This window comes from Saccoglossus kowalevskii, chromosome 6 (assembly GCF_978046115.1).
Source record: "Saccoglossus kowalevskii chromosome 6, keSacKowa6.1, whole genome shotgun sequence".
NCBI lineage: Eukaryota > Metazoa > Hemichordata > Enteropneusta > Harrimaniidae > Saccoglossus > Saccoglossus kowalevskii.
Genome location: NC_140646.1, coordinates 33,990,466 through 34,012,908, shown reverse-complemented (window position 1 = coordinate 34,012,908; position 22,443 = coordinate 33,990,466). Strand labels below are relative to the sequence as shown.

Here is a 22,443-nt window from a genome sequence, read left to right as displayed (position 1 = left end):
CGATAACGTGAATAGTTTTGTCGACAATCTGCAAGTACATCAGTTTTCAGAGGAACGGGAGAATAACATAAAACGCCACTCTACGCGAACAGGTAGACACCGCTCTCCCTCTCCGGTCATGGGTAAAAGCGTGCTTACTCCGTCGTCTGCGGTTGAGTTACTCGAGGCAAACCCGATATCGTTGCCAGTGATAAGCGAGATGGACGAGTGGCGGTATCAGTTTGGTGAGAAGTGGATGAAACAATATCAAAGGCTGTTGGAATCTGGTAAAGAAGTGACTGAAACACAAAAAGATATAGGTAATCGAATCGACAGTTTGGAAAAAAAATTGGACCATCAACTGTCCCAATGTAACAAGTATCGGACAGCCCTGAAGAGTGTGATTTCCCCCGGACGGTACCAACATTGGGAGGAAGAGATGAGAACCGGCGAGATAGTCACATCAACCCCAATAGGTAAAAGTCAACAGACACAAGACGGCTACCGTAACGATGTGAAAATTCCGAGCCGACAGCACGATATGAGCCCGAGGCGTGAAGACGATCTTCTACCAGATAACATCAGCAAAGCTAACGACGGAACTCCGAGAATTGCCGAACAATACACACCAATGCGAGTCGTTCCACGCGGCCGGACTGCTAGTGGTATGTCAAATGTATATACCGAAATACCATCGACTAACGTGAAAAATTTAACCACTGTGCCAGTTTTCCAAGTGACACCGCCCTCGCAGTCTGCAGTAACGTCACAGCAAAATAACGCGCTGAATGATATAGTTCCTCCATGTAGGCCCAGCGCAGCGGTTAACTCGAGCTTTGCCTCGGTTGCTAGGAGACCAGAAGTAGCCGCCATTGTATCTTCATCTCCAGTACCGACAAAATCTCCAAGAACTGTTGCCGCCAAGTCTAGTGAATATGACGATAGTGGCATCGGTATGTCTAGTTTTGCACGTGACCATACTGGGTCAGGTTTTAATAATGCTGAAGTAGAGAAAAACGAATTGTCCGAGTCCTATCAGCGGCAGCTACGACCTGCGACTAAAACTGTAATTAACGACCAGAACGATACAACTCAGAACATTTCAACTACCCGAAGAGGTCTTGCTGACACTATTTATGACCGCCGAGTTGAAACGAAATGCACAAATATTAACTGTCTGAATGCAGCCCTGTTGTCAACGACACTAACAACTAAGCTGTCGTCCCGTCTACCCTTCACGGTAGATGGACGAAATCAAGACATCTTGATTGGCGAGGTCGCATTTCAATTAGAAAGAAGAATTCTAGCATATGTCTTCGAAAAACAACGTATTTTATTAGGATACAACTTGAAAAACGTTGTGGACATGATTAGAAACCACCATGGCCAAGAGCAGCATTTCCGCTACAAGACATTATTGGCAAAACTTCGAGTATACGGTTGGGATGAGCAGCGCCACCCAGCGGTGGTGTCTGACTTGATTGATAAGTACGGAATTTACTGCGACAGAATAACCGTGCAGGACATGGCCGCGCATGAAGGTGAGGAATATAATATTTACATGAATAATATGAATATATTAACTATTAATCCACTAAATTATATTGCCCTATTAAAGCTGATATTTTGGGGTACATGTAGTTTACTATCCTATTATAAACTTATCGACTCTGTCTGGGGGACTTTTTGCTGATGCTTTTCAAGAAATTGAAGGACAGAATCTTTGATTACATATCCGTTCAAACATTCGTTTCTCCACTTTGCTGGAACATCTTGATTATACCCTGAAATGTCCAGAAGATTACGAAGGCTATATGGGCAGTTTGTCTGTTTCTAAATAGAAAAACATAATAATATCAGTGAATAAATAAATGCGCATGCGCACCACGTACATCATTGTTTCCTCGAACTGATTCCTTAAAAATGAAGCATTGCGCCATGTTACTTATTCATTTGGGACGTTTGATTCGGACGAACATGGAAGGTACTAACGTTATTACCTTGGGCGAACAAATGAATAAACAAAATAAAATAGAAACATAAGTATTTATAACTGCTGTGGCGTCGAAATCGTTTCTTTTTGTGTGATTTACAGAGTTGTCCTTATTTGAACGCGCGTTCCTTGTTCTATGATTAAGTCACTACGCGTGAACTTCAAGTTGTACAGTAGAGGACAGAGAGCTGTGGACCCTATAAACATATGATTCTTTATAATAAAAATTACAGATTTCATATTGATCAATTCAGAAATGGTATCATCAATTAGAATTCTAAAATTTAGTACATAGGTGTCTTGGGGGGTAATGCGCAGACATCGTTAGTTTTAGGGTCATGTCCGTGTATATTAGGTAGCTAATTTGCATATTATTTTTCTCATTACAATCTGTGTAAGCAAAATCTTAAAAACTTTAAGGCGGATTTTGATTAAATTTGGTACCCAAGTACCATGGGATAACGCGCAGACTTGATTAGTTTTTGGGCCATGCCGTGCATATTAAGTATCTAATTTTCATAGTAATCTCATTTCAGCCTGTTCAAACAGATTTGGCCAAATATATATGGTATATATGGTATATATTTGTGCTGAACATCTGCTGACTGATGATCTTGACTTTTAATGCCATTGCTCTGTTATTGACTAGTGGGAATTTTCATTTTCTATATATTGTTTTTATAAAACAACAATGATTGCATAATTTTTATATACACGGGAGCTTTGCAGAGTTTAACTTCGATTAAAATTGGATTTTATGCTTATTCCGCATGTCACTGCAGGTTTAGAAAAACCAGGCGTCCTGAAGAAGACGATTCTTGATATGATAGACGTGTCGCAAATAAAAGATATTTTGGTCGTGGTGGATTGTCTTTTAATGATGTCAAGAGAAGATGGCGACCCTTTGTTGCTATGGTGAATTCCCGCTACCGAAATCATGCACGTTACGAAATGTAATATATCGAAATGACAATATGTATCTTGAATAATAGAATAAACACTGAATAAAAAAACATGCTATAACATTAGATTGGCATTACAGTGGTATATTCATGGTCGTATCGTCGGTAGAGACTCAGTTCCCTCCAAATTAAGATCGCGGGTGTTATTTTGTTTAATTCGAGCCATTGTCGGTTGCATTTATGAACACAAAACCTATATGGGCGAAGGAGAGCAATATAAGTAATATAGTTCTGCATTTTATCGTCACGCGTCCCATTTAAAAACACCTCCCCCCCCTTCGCTTCTTCCTACTCCTTCGTTTTAGTAGCACCCAAACTTTTTACATCGAATTAAATATAATTTATACAACCTAGTTTCTTGTCATCAGTATTGTTGCAAAAATTATGCTGTTTGTCGGCGGCTGTAAAACCAGTGCACATGGACCATGCACGTACGTTATAATACTCAAAGCTTTATTATTTATTTATTTATTTATTTATTTATTTATTTATTGATGTAAAAACATTTCCTCAAGCCAAAATTCAGCAAATTTGATAAATAGCCATTGAAACGGTTCCAAAGTAGTCACAATGACGTGAAAGAGCCGTACCGATGCTTTCCGTTGTACGCTCAGTTGGATTAGCAATGTAATTGTCCATGGAGATACCTCCATGTTCTGTCGAAACCCAATAAATCGCAGAAAACGAATCAGAACAAACGCTTTCTGGTTAAAGGACGTGTTCCAATCTTATGCAATCTCCAATCTCCTTTCCAAAGGCTTTTGCGCTTTACGCAATAAGTAACGCGCATCGAACCACAGGGAGTTGGACAAACTTATGTATTTTAATAAATTATTAAATAATAAAATGTTATATAACTTTTCTTTTACCCCCCCCTTCCTGGTATCGATTTCAAGTAATCACTTATTTTTGTTTATACCACTCTTTCCTTCATCACAACTTTCTTATGCGCTAATGTTATATGCAAAAATATAGGGTGTGTCTACATCGCGCGTTAAAATTTGCATATAACGTTAGCGCGTAACAAAGTTGTGATGAAGGAAAGAGTGGTATAAACAAGGGGGGTAAAAGACCAGGAGGGGGGGGGGTAAAAGAAAAGTTATATTTAATAATTTATTAAAATACACAAGTTTGTCCAACTCCCTATGATCGAACTGTGCGGAGTTAGAGCACAGACCTCGTACCAATCTTCCAAGCAGAGTTCTATTTCTACGAATATATACTTTCGGTGATCTAACCGCAAGGAACTCTGGGAAGAAGAATGACCTCGAACCGAACTCCGCACAGTTCGATACGCGTTACTTATCATTGCGAAAAGCGCAAAGACATATGGGAAGGAAATTTACCTCGAACTCCATTCTTCTTCCCAGAGTTCATTGCGGTTAGATCACCGAAAGCATATATTCGTAATAGAATTCTGCGTTGGAGATTGCTCGAACTGTGCACAGTTCGATGCGCGTTACTTGTTTCAGGCATCAACTAGTTGCAGTTGTTTTGGTCCGAGCTAAGCATGTTTATTCATGTCATATCAAGAGGAGTTAATTTTTTCGTCCTTTCAAGGCACTAAACCTGAATTTTATGTCAGGTACATTGATGATGGCTTTGGTGCCATGTCAAGCAGTCGGGATGAGTTATTACAGTTCATTGACTTTGTTAACAACTTTAATCCCGCCATACAATACACACATGAGATATCAGAAATAACACTACCATTTCTCGATATTTCTACTAAGGTAGATGGTGATCGGATTTCTACATCAATTTACACAAAACCTACTGATTCACATTGTTATTTACATTATGAATCATCACATCCTACTAGAATGAAGGACTCCATACCTTACTCACAGTTACTCCGGGTACGTCGTATTTGCAGCGATGATACTGATTTCCGTAACCAGGCGAGGAATTTATGTAATTATTTCAGAAAACGGGGTTATCCTCGTAATGTCACTGGGAAAGCATTGGCCAAGGTTGTGTCAATGTCAAGAACGGATTGTATTAAATTTGAGTTTGATCTACGGTTTCCCGTGACAATCAGGATCGTGTAATTTTGGCACTTACGTACCATCCTTTAAATGTCAGGATTAGAAACATTATGTACAAACATTTTCACATTTTACAGACCAGCGAGGAGACAAGTTCTACGTTTCCACTAATGCCTACTACTGCCTGGCGCCGTGACACTAATTTAAGGAGGTTATTGGTGCATACGGGTGAAAGGGGAGACCCTGAGAAATATGGTTCTGTCCCGTGTAATCGTCCTAGGTGTAATACTTGTCCTTTTATTACAGACTCTAATCATATATTTGGTCCCAAGGGAGATGTTGCGGTCAAATATCCGTTCAGTTGTATCACTATGAATGTTGTATATTGCATTTCATGTATTAAATGCGGGAAACTTTACATTGGTCCTACAGTTCGTCGACTGGGTTATTATCCGGTTTCACTTCATTTTAATTCTAGTGTACATAATATTACATATATGTATATTTCTGGTGTATGTGTTGTCAATGGCAACGAAAATCAGCTCAGGCGTGTCGAGGAGGAAACTATATTCCACCTTGGAACTAAAGAACCACATGGTATTAACAGGTCAACTCATTTGTTGAGCTCACTACCTAAGGCGCGTTATTTGTTCTATTGTGGAATTTTTTTTGTGATTCTAACTTGTAGTTCATGCGCGTTCTTACGTTCCTATGTTCTACCTGTACGTTATAACACTTTCTTCTATGCTATCGATAAAGAGCCATTGCTCGAAACGTCTTGCTATTTTTAATAGTTATTTAGGACTACGATTACTAAATATTATCTTCTATATATCATATTTATCAGTCCGAGCAGCGTTTATTTATTTATCAACTAGTTCGAAAATATAACGTCTTTGAACGCAATAAAATCATTTTTACGCGTAGAACGCCTTCCGAACCACTAGCAGCGAAAACATATTGCAAATTTGCGCAATTTTGGGGCAAGTGTGTGTATTTACAATATTTCTAAGATTCATTTATCATTATTTAGTGAACAGGCCCTTCCCTGCAGTGTACGGCAACCGAGGTGGCTCACAACATGGCATTTTATAAAACCATTTTTACAATTCATTTTTATTTTATAATTCTTTTTTAATAACCATTTTCGTTTCTGAAATGGATTTTTAAACCCCACTTCGTTTCTGATATCTGTTTTCATTCTTTTTAATTTTCGTTTTTAAAATCCGTTTTCGTTTTCAAAATCCATTTTCATTTTTAAAATCCATTTTTGTTGTTAAAATCCATTTTTGATTTCAAAATCCATTTTCATTTTTAAAATCCGTAAAAGCGCGTTACAGCAATTCCAGGCACTGATTTGACGCTGAAGTAATGCTAGATGTTGATAACTTACTACAATAGATTACACACTTTGTTTTCACATTTACAGAAGTTGTTACAAATAATGCAGACAAGCATCATGTCAATTTGAATCGAACCGAAAGAAAGCTCCGCCCGTAAAATTGACGGTACTTTAGTTTTAAATTTCTTCTCCAATAAACGATCGAGGCTCTCAACTTAGTTTCATACTTCAATTTGCGTCACATATTGTTTCAGTGAGAGGGGCGCATAACGTGGTGGCACTGTAAAGAACGTTAGTTACCCGTAGAGTTATTTTACAGAACCAGCTGACCGTCTGATCATGACAGAATTATTGATCAAGGTGCATTATTGATGTATATAACTGAAAGCTGCCTGCAACAAATGTCCTATGAAGACTTCATCCAATATATCAATAATGAAATTGAATACAAAAGTAGAATGGGTGTTATTCGATTATAAGTTCTCGACGATGAGAACCAAAAGGTTGATGTGCCACCAAATAATCGCTTTAAAAAGCTCATCACACGACCACACGTCCGGGGAGGTTTGCCGCCGTACATACACAAGTAGTTTTTGTCGAATTTCCCGTCCGTAAATGCGTGGTCGCAATGTTTTATAATATTCGGATCTAGAGGGGGGGTTCTTGGGATCCGGACACCCCCCCGTTGAAAAATGTATTCAATTTGTTTTTGTATAATATAATATAAAATAATCATTAACTTAGTCTGGCGATTTTAAAGTTTGGACACCCCCCCCATAAACAAAACCCTGTATCCGCCCCTGCATGCGTTGTCAGTTAGTTTTTTAGTCGCGAATTGGTCGCTCCTGCGCTTTCCTGGCAGGAAACTCTCGGTTGTAATAAACAGTTTGACGATATTATAAGCTGTCTGTTTTGAAACACTATTTCGATCTCCAATCTCAGCAAATGACAGTCCACGAAAATACAAATCGACAACTCTTGATCTCACTTCAACTGGTTTTTTGACTCCTTGCTTCTCCCTCGTGGTGTTCAAACAACTTGGACAAATGCCGATTGATTTGAAGACACGCAATCAACACGGTGACTGACCAAAAGTGACTGAAAGACAGACGCGCCACAAAGTCTAGGTGTACTTGACTTTGTAGCAAAAATAGAAAACATTGTGGGCAATATCTGTCAATCATGCCTCTGATTTGTAGCCGAAGTTTATTACCAAACGCTTCAGCGTGGTATTAAGAGTTTGTTTTCAGGGGTGGATGATACCAAGGTGGGAAATGGATGCACATATGGGGTTAATTCCTTGAATTGCAATATAGAGGGTTCAGGCTGAAATACAATATATAGTGTTTTCATGTTTCGTCTGATATTTCTGTGGTATTCTGCTGCTGTAAGTAATGCACGATTTGTTCCGAAATTCAGTTTATTGTGTGTATTCCAGGGTTATTCGTTTTTTGCTGAAAACACCCCTATTTTTTAGTGGCAGAGTTTGAATAGTCTCACTCCCACTGGGAAATCTGCATTGTTGCTTGAATGTGAGTTAATTAAACACATTTTCCAGACCGGCGAAAGAGTATGCAACGGCCAATTTTAACAGCCTGTCACGTGATTTTAGTCTGAATTTCAACAAGAAGAGGCTAGTCCATTTTACGCAGGAGTAATTGGGAGTACAATATGTGAGGGATAATATCAACAGAGATGTGTATAGTGAAAAGTAATATCTATCCTTCATTTACATCTCTGAGCATTTCTGTTTTAGTATATTGGTTTGAAAATGTTGAACTTGCATGATTTGCAATGTGTTTTTTTAATGGGACTCTCCTATTGATCGAATCCCGGGTTTGAACGAGAACGGCACACCACGTGATTCGTTTGAATACAATGGCTGATGGCAAACATGCAGTGTTACTGCGGTACTCCACTGACGGGATGACTTACTGCATGCTACAACTTCGCTTGTGATGTTGCTTGTTAGCCATGGATTACATGAATCTTGATTACCAGTCAAATGTTGCTCATTTGACGTTGGTAATCTTTATTTGGAACTGAGTAACTTCCTGGTACTTCGTACTATGATAAAAATCAGTCAACATACATCAAGTTCTCTCAATCGTAGTATTCCATGTGATGTACACCTAATATGCCAAAAATGTTGCTGAACGATTTGAACTGAATAAAAATAGCAGACGAAAATTTGTTTACAAAATAAAAATACTTCGGTTGCCAATGAAAACCGGTAAAAAACAAGCAATATGTTTTCGGCTGTTATCATGGAAGGGACATGAACGTGAAGCTAACGTCTGTTTATAACTAAAACCGGGCACCTTATACGAGGTTTGCAAAATAACATGGCAGTCATTAGAAGTCACTTTATTTTATTGTTAGGACGTATTCAGCCGTTAAATGTATAATTTCCAATCGTTTTGCGATAGTATTTTCTAGATTGGAAGCAGCATTTACATTTTATTCAAAGTTCAAAGCTGCGTTGGGATTCCGTTGACAGTGGTAACAATGTCGGCGCCGGTGATCTCTTACCATTTGGGCACTGCTATTACAAGACTTTTGGCTGTTGCCATGGTAGCGGTGGGTCAGGATTGTTTTTCCAATTAGTGATGGTACGACCTGCCTGTCAAGTATGAACCGTGACAAAATCAGCCAAGCCAAAAAAAAATCACAGAAGAGTTAAAAAGCCATTCCTGCTGAACAGTTACTCTAACTTCGGGGTCAACTTTCTCATTAATGAAAAAAGATATCAAAAATTCAAATAGTAACTTTTTGCCCACACTCCAGCCGAGTACAATGAGCTATGTCTGAGGTGTTGTATCACAGGGAGTTGGACAAACTTGTGTATTTTAATAAAAATGTTATATAACTTTTCTTTTACCCCCCTCCCCTTCCTGGTATCTATTTCAAGTATTTTTGTCAGGTTCAAATCGTTCACCAGCATTTTTGGCATGTTATATGTACATCACATAGAATACTAGGATTGGGAGAACTTAATGTTTGTTGACCACCTGGAATCTGAGTTTTATAAATCTTGAAGGGCTCTCGGAAGATCCACCCGCTGCCTGGACCCGCAGTAAAATCTCCGATTAATATGGAGCCGCAACCATCAACATCGATATACCATGAGGTTTCTGCTGGCGACGTTGCGGCGTTACTCAGTTCCAAATAAAGATTACCAACGCCAAATTAGCAAAATTTAACCGGTAACCGAGACTCAGTCTATCCACGACAAGCAAGCAACATTCCAAACGAGGTTGTAGTGTGCAGCTCACGAGTCAGCGACGACCGATTTCAACGAAAGTCATTCCGTCAGTGGAGTACCGCAGTTGCACGGCATGTTTGCCAATGTACAGATCTGTGGAGGAACTTTTAACTTCAACATCAACCGTGTATCGTAGTCGCCCAGTTTAAGTTCTGGTTCTGTCGTGGTCCCAACTAAAGGGCGACAGTCGTCGTGTCGCGTCCTGTTCGATATGGGACTCACAGCGACGTATACAACGCGTGTAAAATACATTGTTTATTTACATGAAATTCGAACACGCGCTGTGCTACGACCACCGCGCTTAAACATCCACGAGTTATTTATTCGGACAATGACTTAAATTAGACGTCTGATTATTTTATTTTCACACGTACAGCGACACGCGTTCTACACTGACAAGCGTTGCTAGGTCGCAGCACTGTCTTGGAGCATATTAATGGGCAATTGGGTTCCCCGATCTAAATTTCTATCCCGGTTTGTTGCACGTTCTTTTTTTAATATGAAATAATCAAATATGGGACATGTGTATAATAACAGAACCCCACACCCTCCCCGTGGCTTCGCTCGTGAAAGTACGGCAGCAGGATACACCGCATCACTCGTGAAAATAACTTCCATACGCAATGAAAGCCACGGGGAGGGTATCTGTCATAATACTTCATTATCACTGAAAACATTTTTCCCCTGAAATAAATTTCAGTGAATATGCCATTTCCCTCATACTATATTGAGACACAGCGCAGTGAAAATTAGATTCACATGTAATGCTTGAAAACATGTCAGCAAAAATAAATTAAGTGAAATACTACGTGACTTCATAATAGTTGGAAATGAACACATTACACCCGACCCTACCACTCCATATACAATGTAAACTACACCCCAAAACATCCTTTCACCCACAGTTACTACCGTGTTTCACCAGTGTATTCTATTTGACGTCAGGAGAAATTGAAATAAACAAATTAATTATAATTTCAGCCTCTAGTTGACCACTGATTAAATAAACTACCTCGTCTTTATGTCAACTTGCAGTTATTCGTTGCCTACATCAGTGACTTCAAAATATATGTTTCAATCCCAGGAATTTCACTCGCTGTTAATTGCATGGGAGTGGCAGTCTTTAATGAATTTCTATTGTCATGTCAATTTCTTGCGATTACTCGAACATTAAGCTGTAACCACATACCGCCTAGGTGCTGTAATTAAATCCTGGTGTAAGCACCATATGAAATATGAACAATGCATGTGAAGCCAGCTGTGGGATATATTCAATCCTATAGATTTCTCATTGTTTGGTAACTATTTGCTGCAAATGCAACAAAAATCAATATAAAAAATATTACCCACACAGTATTCTACAGGTTACTTGTATTTCTAGTTACAACTTGTGTAAATTTGTAAACAAATTTGTAACCTATTGTAGTAAGTTATCAACATCTAGCACTACTTCAGCGTCAAATCAGTGCCTGGAATTGCTGTAAGTCGAAGCTTGGAGAATGATGAGAACTAAAATACAGTTGGCATGCCTGCCACCCACTCACCAGTTGACTGTGGCTTTATCACGCCAAATACTACACCACTGTCTGTATTTGTCCCCTAATATCGCAGTACAGTGCGCAGTACGACCCCCAAACAAGGGCAATAGTTTAGAGTTCAATTAAAGTAGGCTAGAGAAGCACAGTATGGAGTATCTATGTTGACCCACGACGATTGACACGCAGACCTGGTTTACACGGACGGTTCTTTATTACACTGATAATTCGACTGTTCAGCACAGTTAATTGTTACCCAAAAGTAAAAACTGAGAAAATCGACTTACATTAGCACGGCTAATCTGCTAATCTGGGGTGTAGCCATCTCTTTACCGAGCATGGCTAATCTGCTTACCTAATGTGCAACCATTTCTTCACCTAACATGGCTAATCTGCTAATCCGAGGTGTAACTATTTCTTTACCTAGCATGAGTAATCTGCTTATCTGATGTGTAACCATTTTTTCACTTAGCAAGGCCAACTTGCAAATTTTAAGTAGCCAACTTTATACCTAATATCTCTATATGAATGGTATGCATTTAATTTTAAAATATCCGACTTTGTTCGACAATACGTTTTGTATAGTCTGATTTTTGTCAAAAGATTTTTGTCTGGAAATTGAATAGAAATATACAATTACTGAGTTTTCACTAAAACGTAAATTATGAAACATTCAGTCAGCAATGTCCTTCTATGAATCGGTTAAATTAAAATTATTTATGTATAGTACTAATAAATCATACGGTGTGTCAACCGATAGTGGGTGGTAATTATGTGCAAAGTTGAAGTGTTCCCTGCATTGGAGTTAATACAGCTACGAAATACAGCGTCGATTAGGAAATAAAACGCATGCATTTAGTGAGCAGGACGGATTCCTTGATAAATATTGTAACAATATAACTATAAAATTCCTGTGTAAAAGTAGTTGCATATTCAGTGATATAAGTTCTATACACCACATAGTGCCAAATATAAATAACACAATTACAAAGTATTGGCAACAAATTCACGACAATAAAGTATTCTTCTAATTGGTGGAGTTGGATCTCAGTTCTATGATTAAAATTTGCATTTGAGTCATGTTATTTGCCTTAGACTCGACAGTTGTTTAGTGACAATGCGGGAGGGTTGTTTAATAATAAGTTTAAACTCGTTGAACTTAATGAAGTTTAAAGCTGACATGCCATTGGATGGGAAAATCTAAAAGTGTTATTTCAACACTTTCTATTAAATTTACAGATATATTTCAAAGCTTCATAAACAAGATGACAATCACATAACCATGGACGTACAATTGCAGCATTATTGCTGAATAATAGCCCGTTTGTCGAAAAACAACACCGGTGTAATATTTTCGTTAACACATTTTAAGTTTTAAAAAGAACAGCTTACAAAAAACGCAATCTGTAACTTTGTAAAATCGCGTTCAACCGCATAATACTGTATTATATAATGTAATGTTTTAATCTCGCGAGAAAAAACCTCGGATTTTGAGAGAATTCCAATACTATCTCACGTGATCAATCAGAGTGAACATCGATTACAAGTTGAAGGGTTCATATGAAATTTCCGTGAGCTAAGTTTATAAAAAGTTCCTTTAGGTCAGCAAATAATTTAGTATAGTCTGCTATTTATAATGGCCATCATCCACGCCGGCACTTTGATAAACCTCGGTATGAACATTGCTAGCCAGGTATATCCGTATAGTGTTACAAGATCTTTAATACATCTATAATTCACTGGATTTCTTCCATCAATATCAAAAAAACCATACTCCGACGATAAGTCTGCTGTTGTTAATATCAATCCAGTTTTATTCATGATGTTCGTATCTATGACAACAGAAGAAACAATTGAGAGTGTTTATACCGAAAATTGCAAATGTAACTTAATAATGATTATTAGGAAGATATTGTTTAATTGGTGTAAATTTTGGGATAATAAGCCGCGACGTGTGACAAAACATGTTAAGACTCGTTCAGTTATCATTTGGAACGAATCGAATTCGGCCTAATTCGTCGTTTTTGGGTGGAAAAATCCCTTGCATACGAACATCTAATTACGCGAAGAACCTAGAACACTAAGCCGGGATATTTGAAACCGAAATTGTCATCTAAGCGTTAGGCCGTCGCTGATTGGCTGCTGTGCTGGAATGCCAATTTTTAGTTTCAAATACCCCGGCTTAGTGTTCTAGGTTCTTCGCGTAATTAGGTGTTCGTATGCAAGGGGTTTTTGTTGTCGGTTGGTTTAATATAACCCCAACGGACAGTATTTTTGTGAAAGATTGGTATTTTTGTAGTGATTTGTAGGAATCTGAAAAACGCGTTTCACAACTTGTCTCCTATTTAGTTTTATGCGTCATTCAAGATGGCGGCTCCCATATAGTAAATATCGCATTTATTTTATTATATCAGATGTGCGCCAGCTGACTGTGGCGACAGCGTACTGTCTGAGTGCATACTTTGAGGTATCTTCGTAATAACCTTATTATTATACATCTTTTCCTACTAAGGATACATCATTGGAATGCCGAAATCCAAAAAAATAGAACAGAATCAGCAAACTTCTTTGTGTGAAGTCCAGTCAAACCCTGGTGGCAGCCATGTTTGTTTTTATTATTAGAAGACACTTACGCGCGTAATCATTCCATAATTGGAATTCGCATTTCCTAATATGGTAGGATGAAAATACCCCGTAAAATACCGCAAAATTACGGCACGCTGTAACTTATGGCGTTACGGTGACAGATGTATAATAATAATATATAATAAATTTGCTCCCTTTCCCGCATAAAACTTGAGTTGTTTTCGGAGATTGCCAGAAAAATAAGAGTAGTAACGATTTTCCTTCAGTTGGGATATCTTTTGGGGTCAAAATACTAGAATAATACATCTTGGGAGAATAATTATTAATGATATAAAATCGACGATGCCATACGTGCTTACCTTGCATCAGATGGACAACTGCTTTACCTGCAAACTCGGTGCTTTCAGCCCTAGAGAATCCATTACTCATCTGAAATGTTTAAATAAAATATCTAATAACAGTAACTGGATCCATTTCTTAAAATCAGTCGCATTTATAAAAGTCACCATTGTGGCTAACTGTATATATTATATTACTAAATTTTGTTCGTACCACAACATCTTTCTCAAATGGATCCTTTAATAGGAAATCTTTGATTAATTCCGTTCTAGCAGGTCCAGGCCATATGGACACGTAAGCAACATTATGTTTCTTTAACTCTTGACCACAGTCAAACGCCATCTTGTCACACTGACGGAAAGAAACATTATTTTCTGTTAGTGCTGACAACTAGGTTGATTTCTAAAATTTAGATTGTATATGTAAATAAAAATATCATAATAAAAAGAGTTTTTTGAAAACCAAAGACACGGAGACAATTAACAAGTTTACAGTCAATGTATGTAAATGCCTGACTTGCCTCTTATATAAGCAGAAAAGAGAAAGGACTTGGCGGCTGTGACAGGTTTAATTACAGTTTAAGGTTGCACCAGTTTACGGTTCTCTCACTATGGTTCTTCCTGGCCTAAGGTCATCAGACGTGCCCGATTAGATTAGTGAGCTGGGCCCTCATTAGATTATGTTCAGGCGTTATTTTTAGTTGGTATGAAGTAACGAAGTGCAAAAACTTTAACCATTTATATACGTAATAATGGGTAACCCCAACCAGAGTGTCCATATCGGTATGGAATAACCATTAATGTGACAATTTAAGAAGCAATCATATAAGAGTAAAATACACATGCAGCAAGATAAGAGTGAGTGAATCCTCGTTAGTTTGTGATGACATAGTGACCGCAATCGTCATCCAACTGTAAGGCCTTAGCTGATTGGCTCCTGAGTTGGATGACGATTTCGGTTTCAAATACCACGCGAATGTATTTGAGGTTCGTCGTGTAAAGAGGTGTTCGTATGCAAGAGATTTTCCACGCAAAAACGACGAATACGGTCAAATTTTAATAGCTGTTGGTTACCCTCAGCGGATCGTTTGTCTGTGAAAGTTTGTTATTTTCCCCCTGATTTGTAGGAAACTAAACTGAAAACGTTTCTCAGGTTGTCTCTTTATTTAGTTTCAAGCCGTATTCAAGATGGCTACCCCATATAGTACATATCGGTAAATTAATCGCATTTATTTTATTATCACTTGTACGCCAGCTGACTCAGCTGACGCTAATGTAGTTCTATCCATGTAGCCCAACATACACCCCCATCTAGCAGATACAATAGTCCATTTTTATCAATATCATCAATTACCAATCAATCACAAATAATCTAGTTCCCCACAAACTGTGACACTGAAATATAAGATAGTGTGAACTGAACTTACCCCAGCCTTGCCTATACCATAGGCAGCATTGAAAAAATACATTGCACCCGCATAAGACGAGATGTTGATAATTAAACCCTGTTTGGCTGGAACCATCATCCTGGCTGCTAACGCTGCGGCAATATAGTAACCTCTGAAAAGAACAGTATACGTCACAGGGAGGAACACAGTATAAAATGTTACTGGTAGAAAACCACAAAGCCGCAAATAAATTGGTATTTTCCATGTTTTCAGTAAATCGTTCAAAATAGATTAAATTTGTGAAATCAAAATTACAGGCATATACGAACTGTGACATATAAAAGTGAAACACAAGACATCGCGCTTGAGATTCTATATTTTAAATAAAACCCATTTCAATGGAACCGGGAATCATCATTCACCCGTATTTGCAATACTGTAGTCTGACTGTAACTTAGCACATATTATCAGAAACCTAAACTTCAACAAGGCAATCAAGAATACAATGGTCAGAAGTACTGCATGTACACCATTTATTTCGTTAGAAGTGAACCCAAAATAGAAGTGTGGATAGGCTAAAGACTTTGGTAACTTTACTCATTTCCCTAAGATTGTCGTCAGCAAGTGATATCTGTCAAGTCATGAATGTCAAGTCAGGCTTCCCATTTTTTTAGTATCATTTGACAGTTGATGGGTTTTTGATCAACAGTCAATGTAAATACCTAGCATGGTACGAGTACTGATGTTTTACTGGCTTCAAAATAGCCGATGGTCATTTTGCCATTTTTTAGAATGAATTTGTATCATTATCTACATACACTGTTACATGAATGTAGTACTAATTATTTATGGTACATATTAACAAATGCTCCAGTACTACAGAGACAATGGCGTTCTTCCAACCGTCAGATTATTATAAAAATTAAAATGCTATCTAAAACAACTACATATTCACTGTTGTATTAACGCCAATGACATTATATATGATAGCCTTTAAAACACATTTGTGTGAAATAACATTAAATGAGATGTGCCATACAATAGTTTCCCCGGTCTTACCTCAACCCAGCATTATTTGCAATATCCCACATACTAAGCGGCAATTCCCAGAATCCTTTATCCAGTTGTGAAAAGATACACTGCAATGGAACAAGAACATTTTAAACATGAAAGACCAAATAGCACTGTGTATGTTATGTATAGCAAGCACGTGTTTTGTCTAGTCAAAATGTAGATGTATATTTTCGGTAAGTTGCTCTAAATTAAAATACAATTTGAAACTAAGCTGTAAAAGGTAGCTACAGTATTTGACCGTGGTATGTGTGATCAATATGTGTGAACGAGGAGGTTATATATACAGGTTTATTTGTTTTTTGAACTTTTTATAAATGTTAAAAATGGCGGTGAAAGAGCTACTGATGGTATTTATTTCAGTATAGTGACATAGATATCAAATAAATACTTTCGATTCATTTAAAATTGTTATGTATTCACATATTATATAATATTTGTTTTAGATTTATGAACATTGTCGTATAGGCTGTAACTTCAATAAAGATTTCAATTTTTTTCTTAGACTACACATATGGTCTTATGTATGTCATATTAATTACACAGAAAGAATATAGATATTCAATAGCCTCAACGTAATATGCTTTAATGACAGAAGTCTTCACCGTGGTCTTTGTGAGCTTATTAACATTGCCATGCATGTTTGCATTATCATTTGTTTTTTTCCCCAAAACGATTTCCACTAAACAAAAATGTTACACACTGTGGCCCGATATGAAAATATTTAAATATATGCAACTTTTGATAATAAATACTGTCATGTTATTTTATATAAACATACACACGAAACGCCCTTGTATAATCACTCAATCCCTATCACCATATGTAATATGGTTCAATATGTAGCGGTATTTAGAAATTAAAACGAATGTAGATGCTAGATAATTATTGACAGTCAATTGCAAACAGAGCACGAAGGCTAATTTGCCTATGAACTGTGAAAGGGGGTCAATCCCAGTATCAGACAGCCCACCTTGAATCGACGTCACTCAATTTGAATGTCTGTGTCTCGGTCGCAAGATAAAACTTGACTGGTAAATTCTAAAGTCTATTTACTCAATATTTAATATCGACAATGACACGAGATTTAAAAGTGTATACAAATAATATGAGTCACGACATTGTTATGCAAGTTTTCAGACAGGTTATTGTCATAATTTATCACAATATAGGACGTGAAAAAGACAATTGCAAAAGCATATATGTTACCAAGGCGACATCAACGCTCACCTCAACTCCTGCGTACGCATTGTTAACCAAGAGATCCAGTCGTCCATTTTGTTCTTTTTTTATTTTATCGAATAATTCTTCTACTTGTTTATCATCTGTGTGATCACATTTCACTGGTATACAGGTGCCACCACGTTCCTCCACCTACGAATGACGTCACAAGCATTCAGTAATGTGGTTAATTATTCATGAATCGTTCGATCGATTGGAGCAAAAACATCCGCCGATGTTTGGAATGAACGGGCGTGCACTGGATTTTAACAACACAAAGATACGACAGTAGGAAATAAACAACCTATTGATCTTCCAAAAGGCGATATCGTTTGCGTGCATTTCCAGAATTTGTTTTATGCGCTGTTAAAAATGTTATAATGATATTATTTCACTATGGTCGATAAAGTGTTTTCTCAGGTGAAAATGACCCTGTGTCAACTTCAATAGGTGTATGACGTAGTAACTGTCGGTCGTCTATAACCTTATGATATCTACTATCTTCGCAACGCAAACGCATCGTTATCAATCGATAAGGCAGGTAGGAAACAGTTCATGTGCGTGTCGCATTCGATGTTGGCCTCATGCCACGGATACAACTCGTGTGAATGTATTGTTTAATAACTTTAGCGGTCTATAGTATGTATAATCAATTATCTTTTCATTTGTCAGTTGCAGTGTATAATATATTCATATAATAGAACATATAATGACATTCGCTGTAAGCAAAGGATGAAGCCAAAATGAATGGCGGCGCACACACACGCCATTCAATGTCGCTGACATTTTCCCAGTCGTTTTACAAAATAAACAAATTGCAAATTTCGGAATTAAAATGAAATCAGAAGCTGCAAAAGATGTCAATGTTGTGCTGTTTTTATCGATAACAAATGCAGAAAATAGAATACCCTGACCTACGTACAAGTACAGAGTCTATTATACGAGTTGCCGGCCGACATACAATAAATAGTTTACCTCTCGAGCCGTATCTTGTAAAGATCCACGATGATTTGTTGATTCTGATGACATCATAGTTCTTCCTTAAATGTAAAACAACACTCGTAAAGTGATTTATATAACACGGGGGATGTAAATGTTCAAAACTTGGTACAAAGTGAAATGTGTATGAATATTAATAGGTACATCGGCGAATTCAGTGAACACGTGAAATGTATACTGAATGAATGTACTGAATGTTAAATATACACACCCAATAAAAACGCTTTTTACATAGTTGTCATCGAAACAGATGTTATTAACTTTGCTGTATGATTAATGTAATGTAATGAGAATAAAACCGAAGAAATAATATGTAATTATGACAAAGCCCACGTGACGAGAGCGTCACGGATGTCTCCGCAGGCACAGTACTTCAAAACACGCCAACGTACCTGTGATGTAAACCGTAGCTCCAGCTTCTCCGAGTTGCAATGCAATTCCTTTACCAATGCCACGACTAGCACCAGTCACAACGCACACCTTTCCTTGAAGTGGCTGTCCCATAATCGGAATTCTGTCAAGAGAATGTGAACATTAAGTTGCATTGTCTCTTATTTATTGAATACGACATTCGCATTTCTAAGGCGAAAGTATTTTATTTTGAAAATAATATTTCTGTAACTTCATTGACCTTTCATTGGATTGCATGTAGGAATTTTCGATGGATTATTTTAAGGTGTGTTGACACTGGTACTAATTCTGCGATCCAGCATTGTATTACATGACAGGGCAGTGTGGCCATATCAAGTGCATTATAACAACTTCATGCGCTATTCTGGCGTTAACCTGGCCACGATTAAGCACGTGCATACCTTAACCAAGGCTCCCTAAGTCGCATCCATGGCGGTTAGTGAATAAATTTCGATCTTACCATTGAATTCATGGCACACTCACTCGGGGTAAGTCGACTTTTTTCGGTGTTCAACCCCAAATAGGATTTGAATACAGATATCGTTCACAGTTGTAAAGATTGAATTTCAAACAATACTAATTTTTTGGTAAACATGATTTTCTTGATATATATGAAGTATTAGACATGGAAACTTCAATCCAGACGAACGGGAGTACAGTCATCGCACAGGGATTCGTTAACTATGTTTTAATTTTCATTGCTTCACTGCTCGGTCAAACAGCAGGCTAAAACAACCCACGACGGTCTATTCATCACACGTTTCCTGTTGGCGGGGGAATACTGGTGACGCGCATGGATAAGACCAAAACAGACCGAGTTCTGGTTTCAGAATTGTGCATATTTGTCCCAAGATTTCAATATATTTTGCCGACACACATGAACACAGCTGCAGCGTCCACTTCGCATATAAATGACGTATACAGAATAGTGTAGGTAAGTAAGAGGACGACAAGAATGCTTACCTTCGACCTCGCCTTCGATCCAGCCTCGCTTCGTTCATAGTGTCAATTCAGCCGCAGTCGCAATAAAAATATTGTGGCACAGCAGATACGTATACGTCTTTAAACTGAGTTGGTACAGTGTAACTATGAATGGCTTACACAACTTCATTCGTATTCCTGTCAACGGGATGACCCTTACATAACCTCGTTGTTAACGCAGGGTGCATGTCTAGGTCGCGATTTTCAAGGTCCCTCTCGTTGGGAAATTAGGTCAACAATGATCAGTGTATTTCACAGTGTCACATGACGCGTGTATTAATCAATTAGGTCACGCGAGTTGTACCATACATCACCGCCGATCCAATTACCCAATTACCAGAGTTTACAACAAAGCGTTTTTTTTGTTTTGCTCATTACCTCCAAGCTGCGGTGCATGCAATCAATGTTTGGTGAGTGAATTGAACATATTGGCATTACAATTGGTTGTTTTCAATAACGGCCATATTGACAATTCACCTGTTGTAAGTTAATTATTCTATTGTGTTAAGCTATCTGTGGTGATGTAGAACCAATTCCTAGCGGGACCACCAAAATTAAGCACTGGTAGAAAACTAAACTGACGGAGCCGGTAGTACTGGACGACGTTAAAGCTAATGAAAGTACCAAAATAAATCAAGGACGGGCTGCAGAATGTGAAAGATCACTTACAAGAGACCAACATTATAATCGCGAACACTGAAGCAGAAAATAGGGAACTAAATACACGGTTACAAAAAATGAAGAGTAACAAGATCGTTATGAAGGTCAATAACGCAGAACTAATCTTGTTTTTCATGGGATTTCACAAGAAGTTGAAACACAAGGCTGGTTGGATTCAGCTGCAGTATTACTGCTGACAAAAAAATTGTCGGAAGAAGGTGTGGAGAACGAACGCGAACACAGACTTAAAACTAAATCTCGGTCGATTAATGTTAAATTCAGCAAATGCAAAAAAAAAAAAAAACCGCAAGAGTATTATGTAACTGAAGATTCCTCTCTTGCAGAGCGTGCAAAGAGAAAAAAAAACTTGGTCCATTTTCGCGAAAGCAAGAAATAAAGGCAAAAAAAGATTCCCTCGGGTATGGAAAACTATTTGTCGATGGTGAAACGTTTTAATATACGATACTGTAGACGATATTGTTAGGAAAGTATGCTATAAATGAGGTGTTACTAACGGGCCCACTAGCAACCTCTCATTCATTGTTTAGAATGTGTTTGACTTACATATAAATGGAATATTCTAGATTTTCCGTTGTATTTAAATGGATATGATATTATCTCCATAACTGAAACTTGGTGCACTAGTTAAAGGGCGGCAGTCGTCGCGCCGCGTCCTGTTCGATATGGGACTCATAGCGACGTATACAACGCGTGTAAAATACATTGTTTATTTACCGCGCTTTAAGCTCAGACCACTAAAGATGTCTGAGCTTTAAGACAACCACCTAAAGTTAGATGGTTATGCGCATGTGCAGAAAATTCGTGTCGGGCATTATTACTTTAACCTCCCGCCTGGCGCCTGGAGACATTAGTATTTTTTTATAAATTTGTTTAAATTCTGCCAAGTGATTTTGCAGACAACATTGTGTGGTTCTTTTGTCAATCAGGCAAAAATTGTTTTCAAATTGATGACGTCAGAGTTGTTGTCATGCTAATCTTAATATTAACAACGTTGCCGACGTCCATGCCAAATACAATTGGACCGACACATTTTGCGCTAATTGTGACATGTTTTGGGAGGATAGGCAGCCTGGCAGGCACGTCAAGATGTACGAGGAGTTTGATAACATATCAATTCAGATGATATTTTCAACGATTGCAGATACTCTTCTACAACTCTTGAATAAAACAACGGAAAGTATAAAGTCCAAACCGAAAATAGAGCTTCAATTTAAAAAGTCGGTCAGGCGTAATCACTACATAACAACTAGGGAGGTATACCAAACTCTAATCAGACATAAAACAAGATTGTATTAATGAGGAACAAGTCAAACTAGTTAACGCATCTAAGAAACCAAACTCAAAAGAATTCCGAGGTTTCCTGAAAGGCAAACAAATCGGTCCCCCATGAATATTAAACTACATGAGTGGTTAGGTTATTTTTCACGATTATTCTTAGACAATGTCTCTAATTTTTCTTTTCAATATAAAAGTAATATTTTTTTTAAATGGGCGAAGCACTTTTAGGATGATCTTGACGTCGACTTTAATATGAACCTACTCAGTGACAATCAATAACTATGAATGAACATGGATTGCTGTATTTAACGACTCAAAAAAAAAAAAAAAAAAGCACCATGTCTAGATGGCCTTTATCCAGAAATAGCATATCCCAGTTATTGTTCTACAGCTGATTAATTAATGTTTGAAAGAGATTCAAATCC

At 37.7% G+C, this 22,443-nt stretch overlaps 1 protein-coding gene across 1 annotated transcript; it reads right to left on the bottom strand.

Moving 5' to 3' along the window:
* Positions 1–11,259: 11,259 nt before the first annotated feature.
* Positions 11,260–20,401, bottom strand: LOC100372973 (dehydrogenase/reductase SDR family member 1-like). Its single transcript, XM_002735037.4, has 9 exons — positions 20,042–20,401; positions 19,060–19,181; positions 18,644–18,708; positions 17,678–17,821; positions 16,436–16,515; positions 15,416–15,548; positions 14,203–14,340; positions 14,010–14,079; positions 11,260–12,896 (listed from the first exon to the last, which is right to left on the bottom strand). Exons 1-9 carry the CDS (start codon positions 20,077–20,079, stop codon positions 12,679–12,681), a joined length of 1,008 nt encoding a protein of 335 aa, XP_002735083.2. The 5' UTR covers positions 20,080–20,401; the 3' UTR covers positions 11,260–12,678.
* Positions 20,402–22,443: the final 2,042 nt, after the last annotated feature.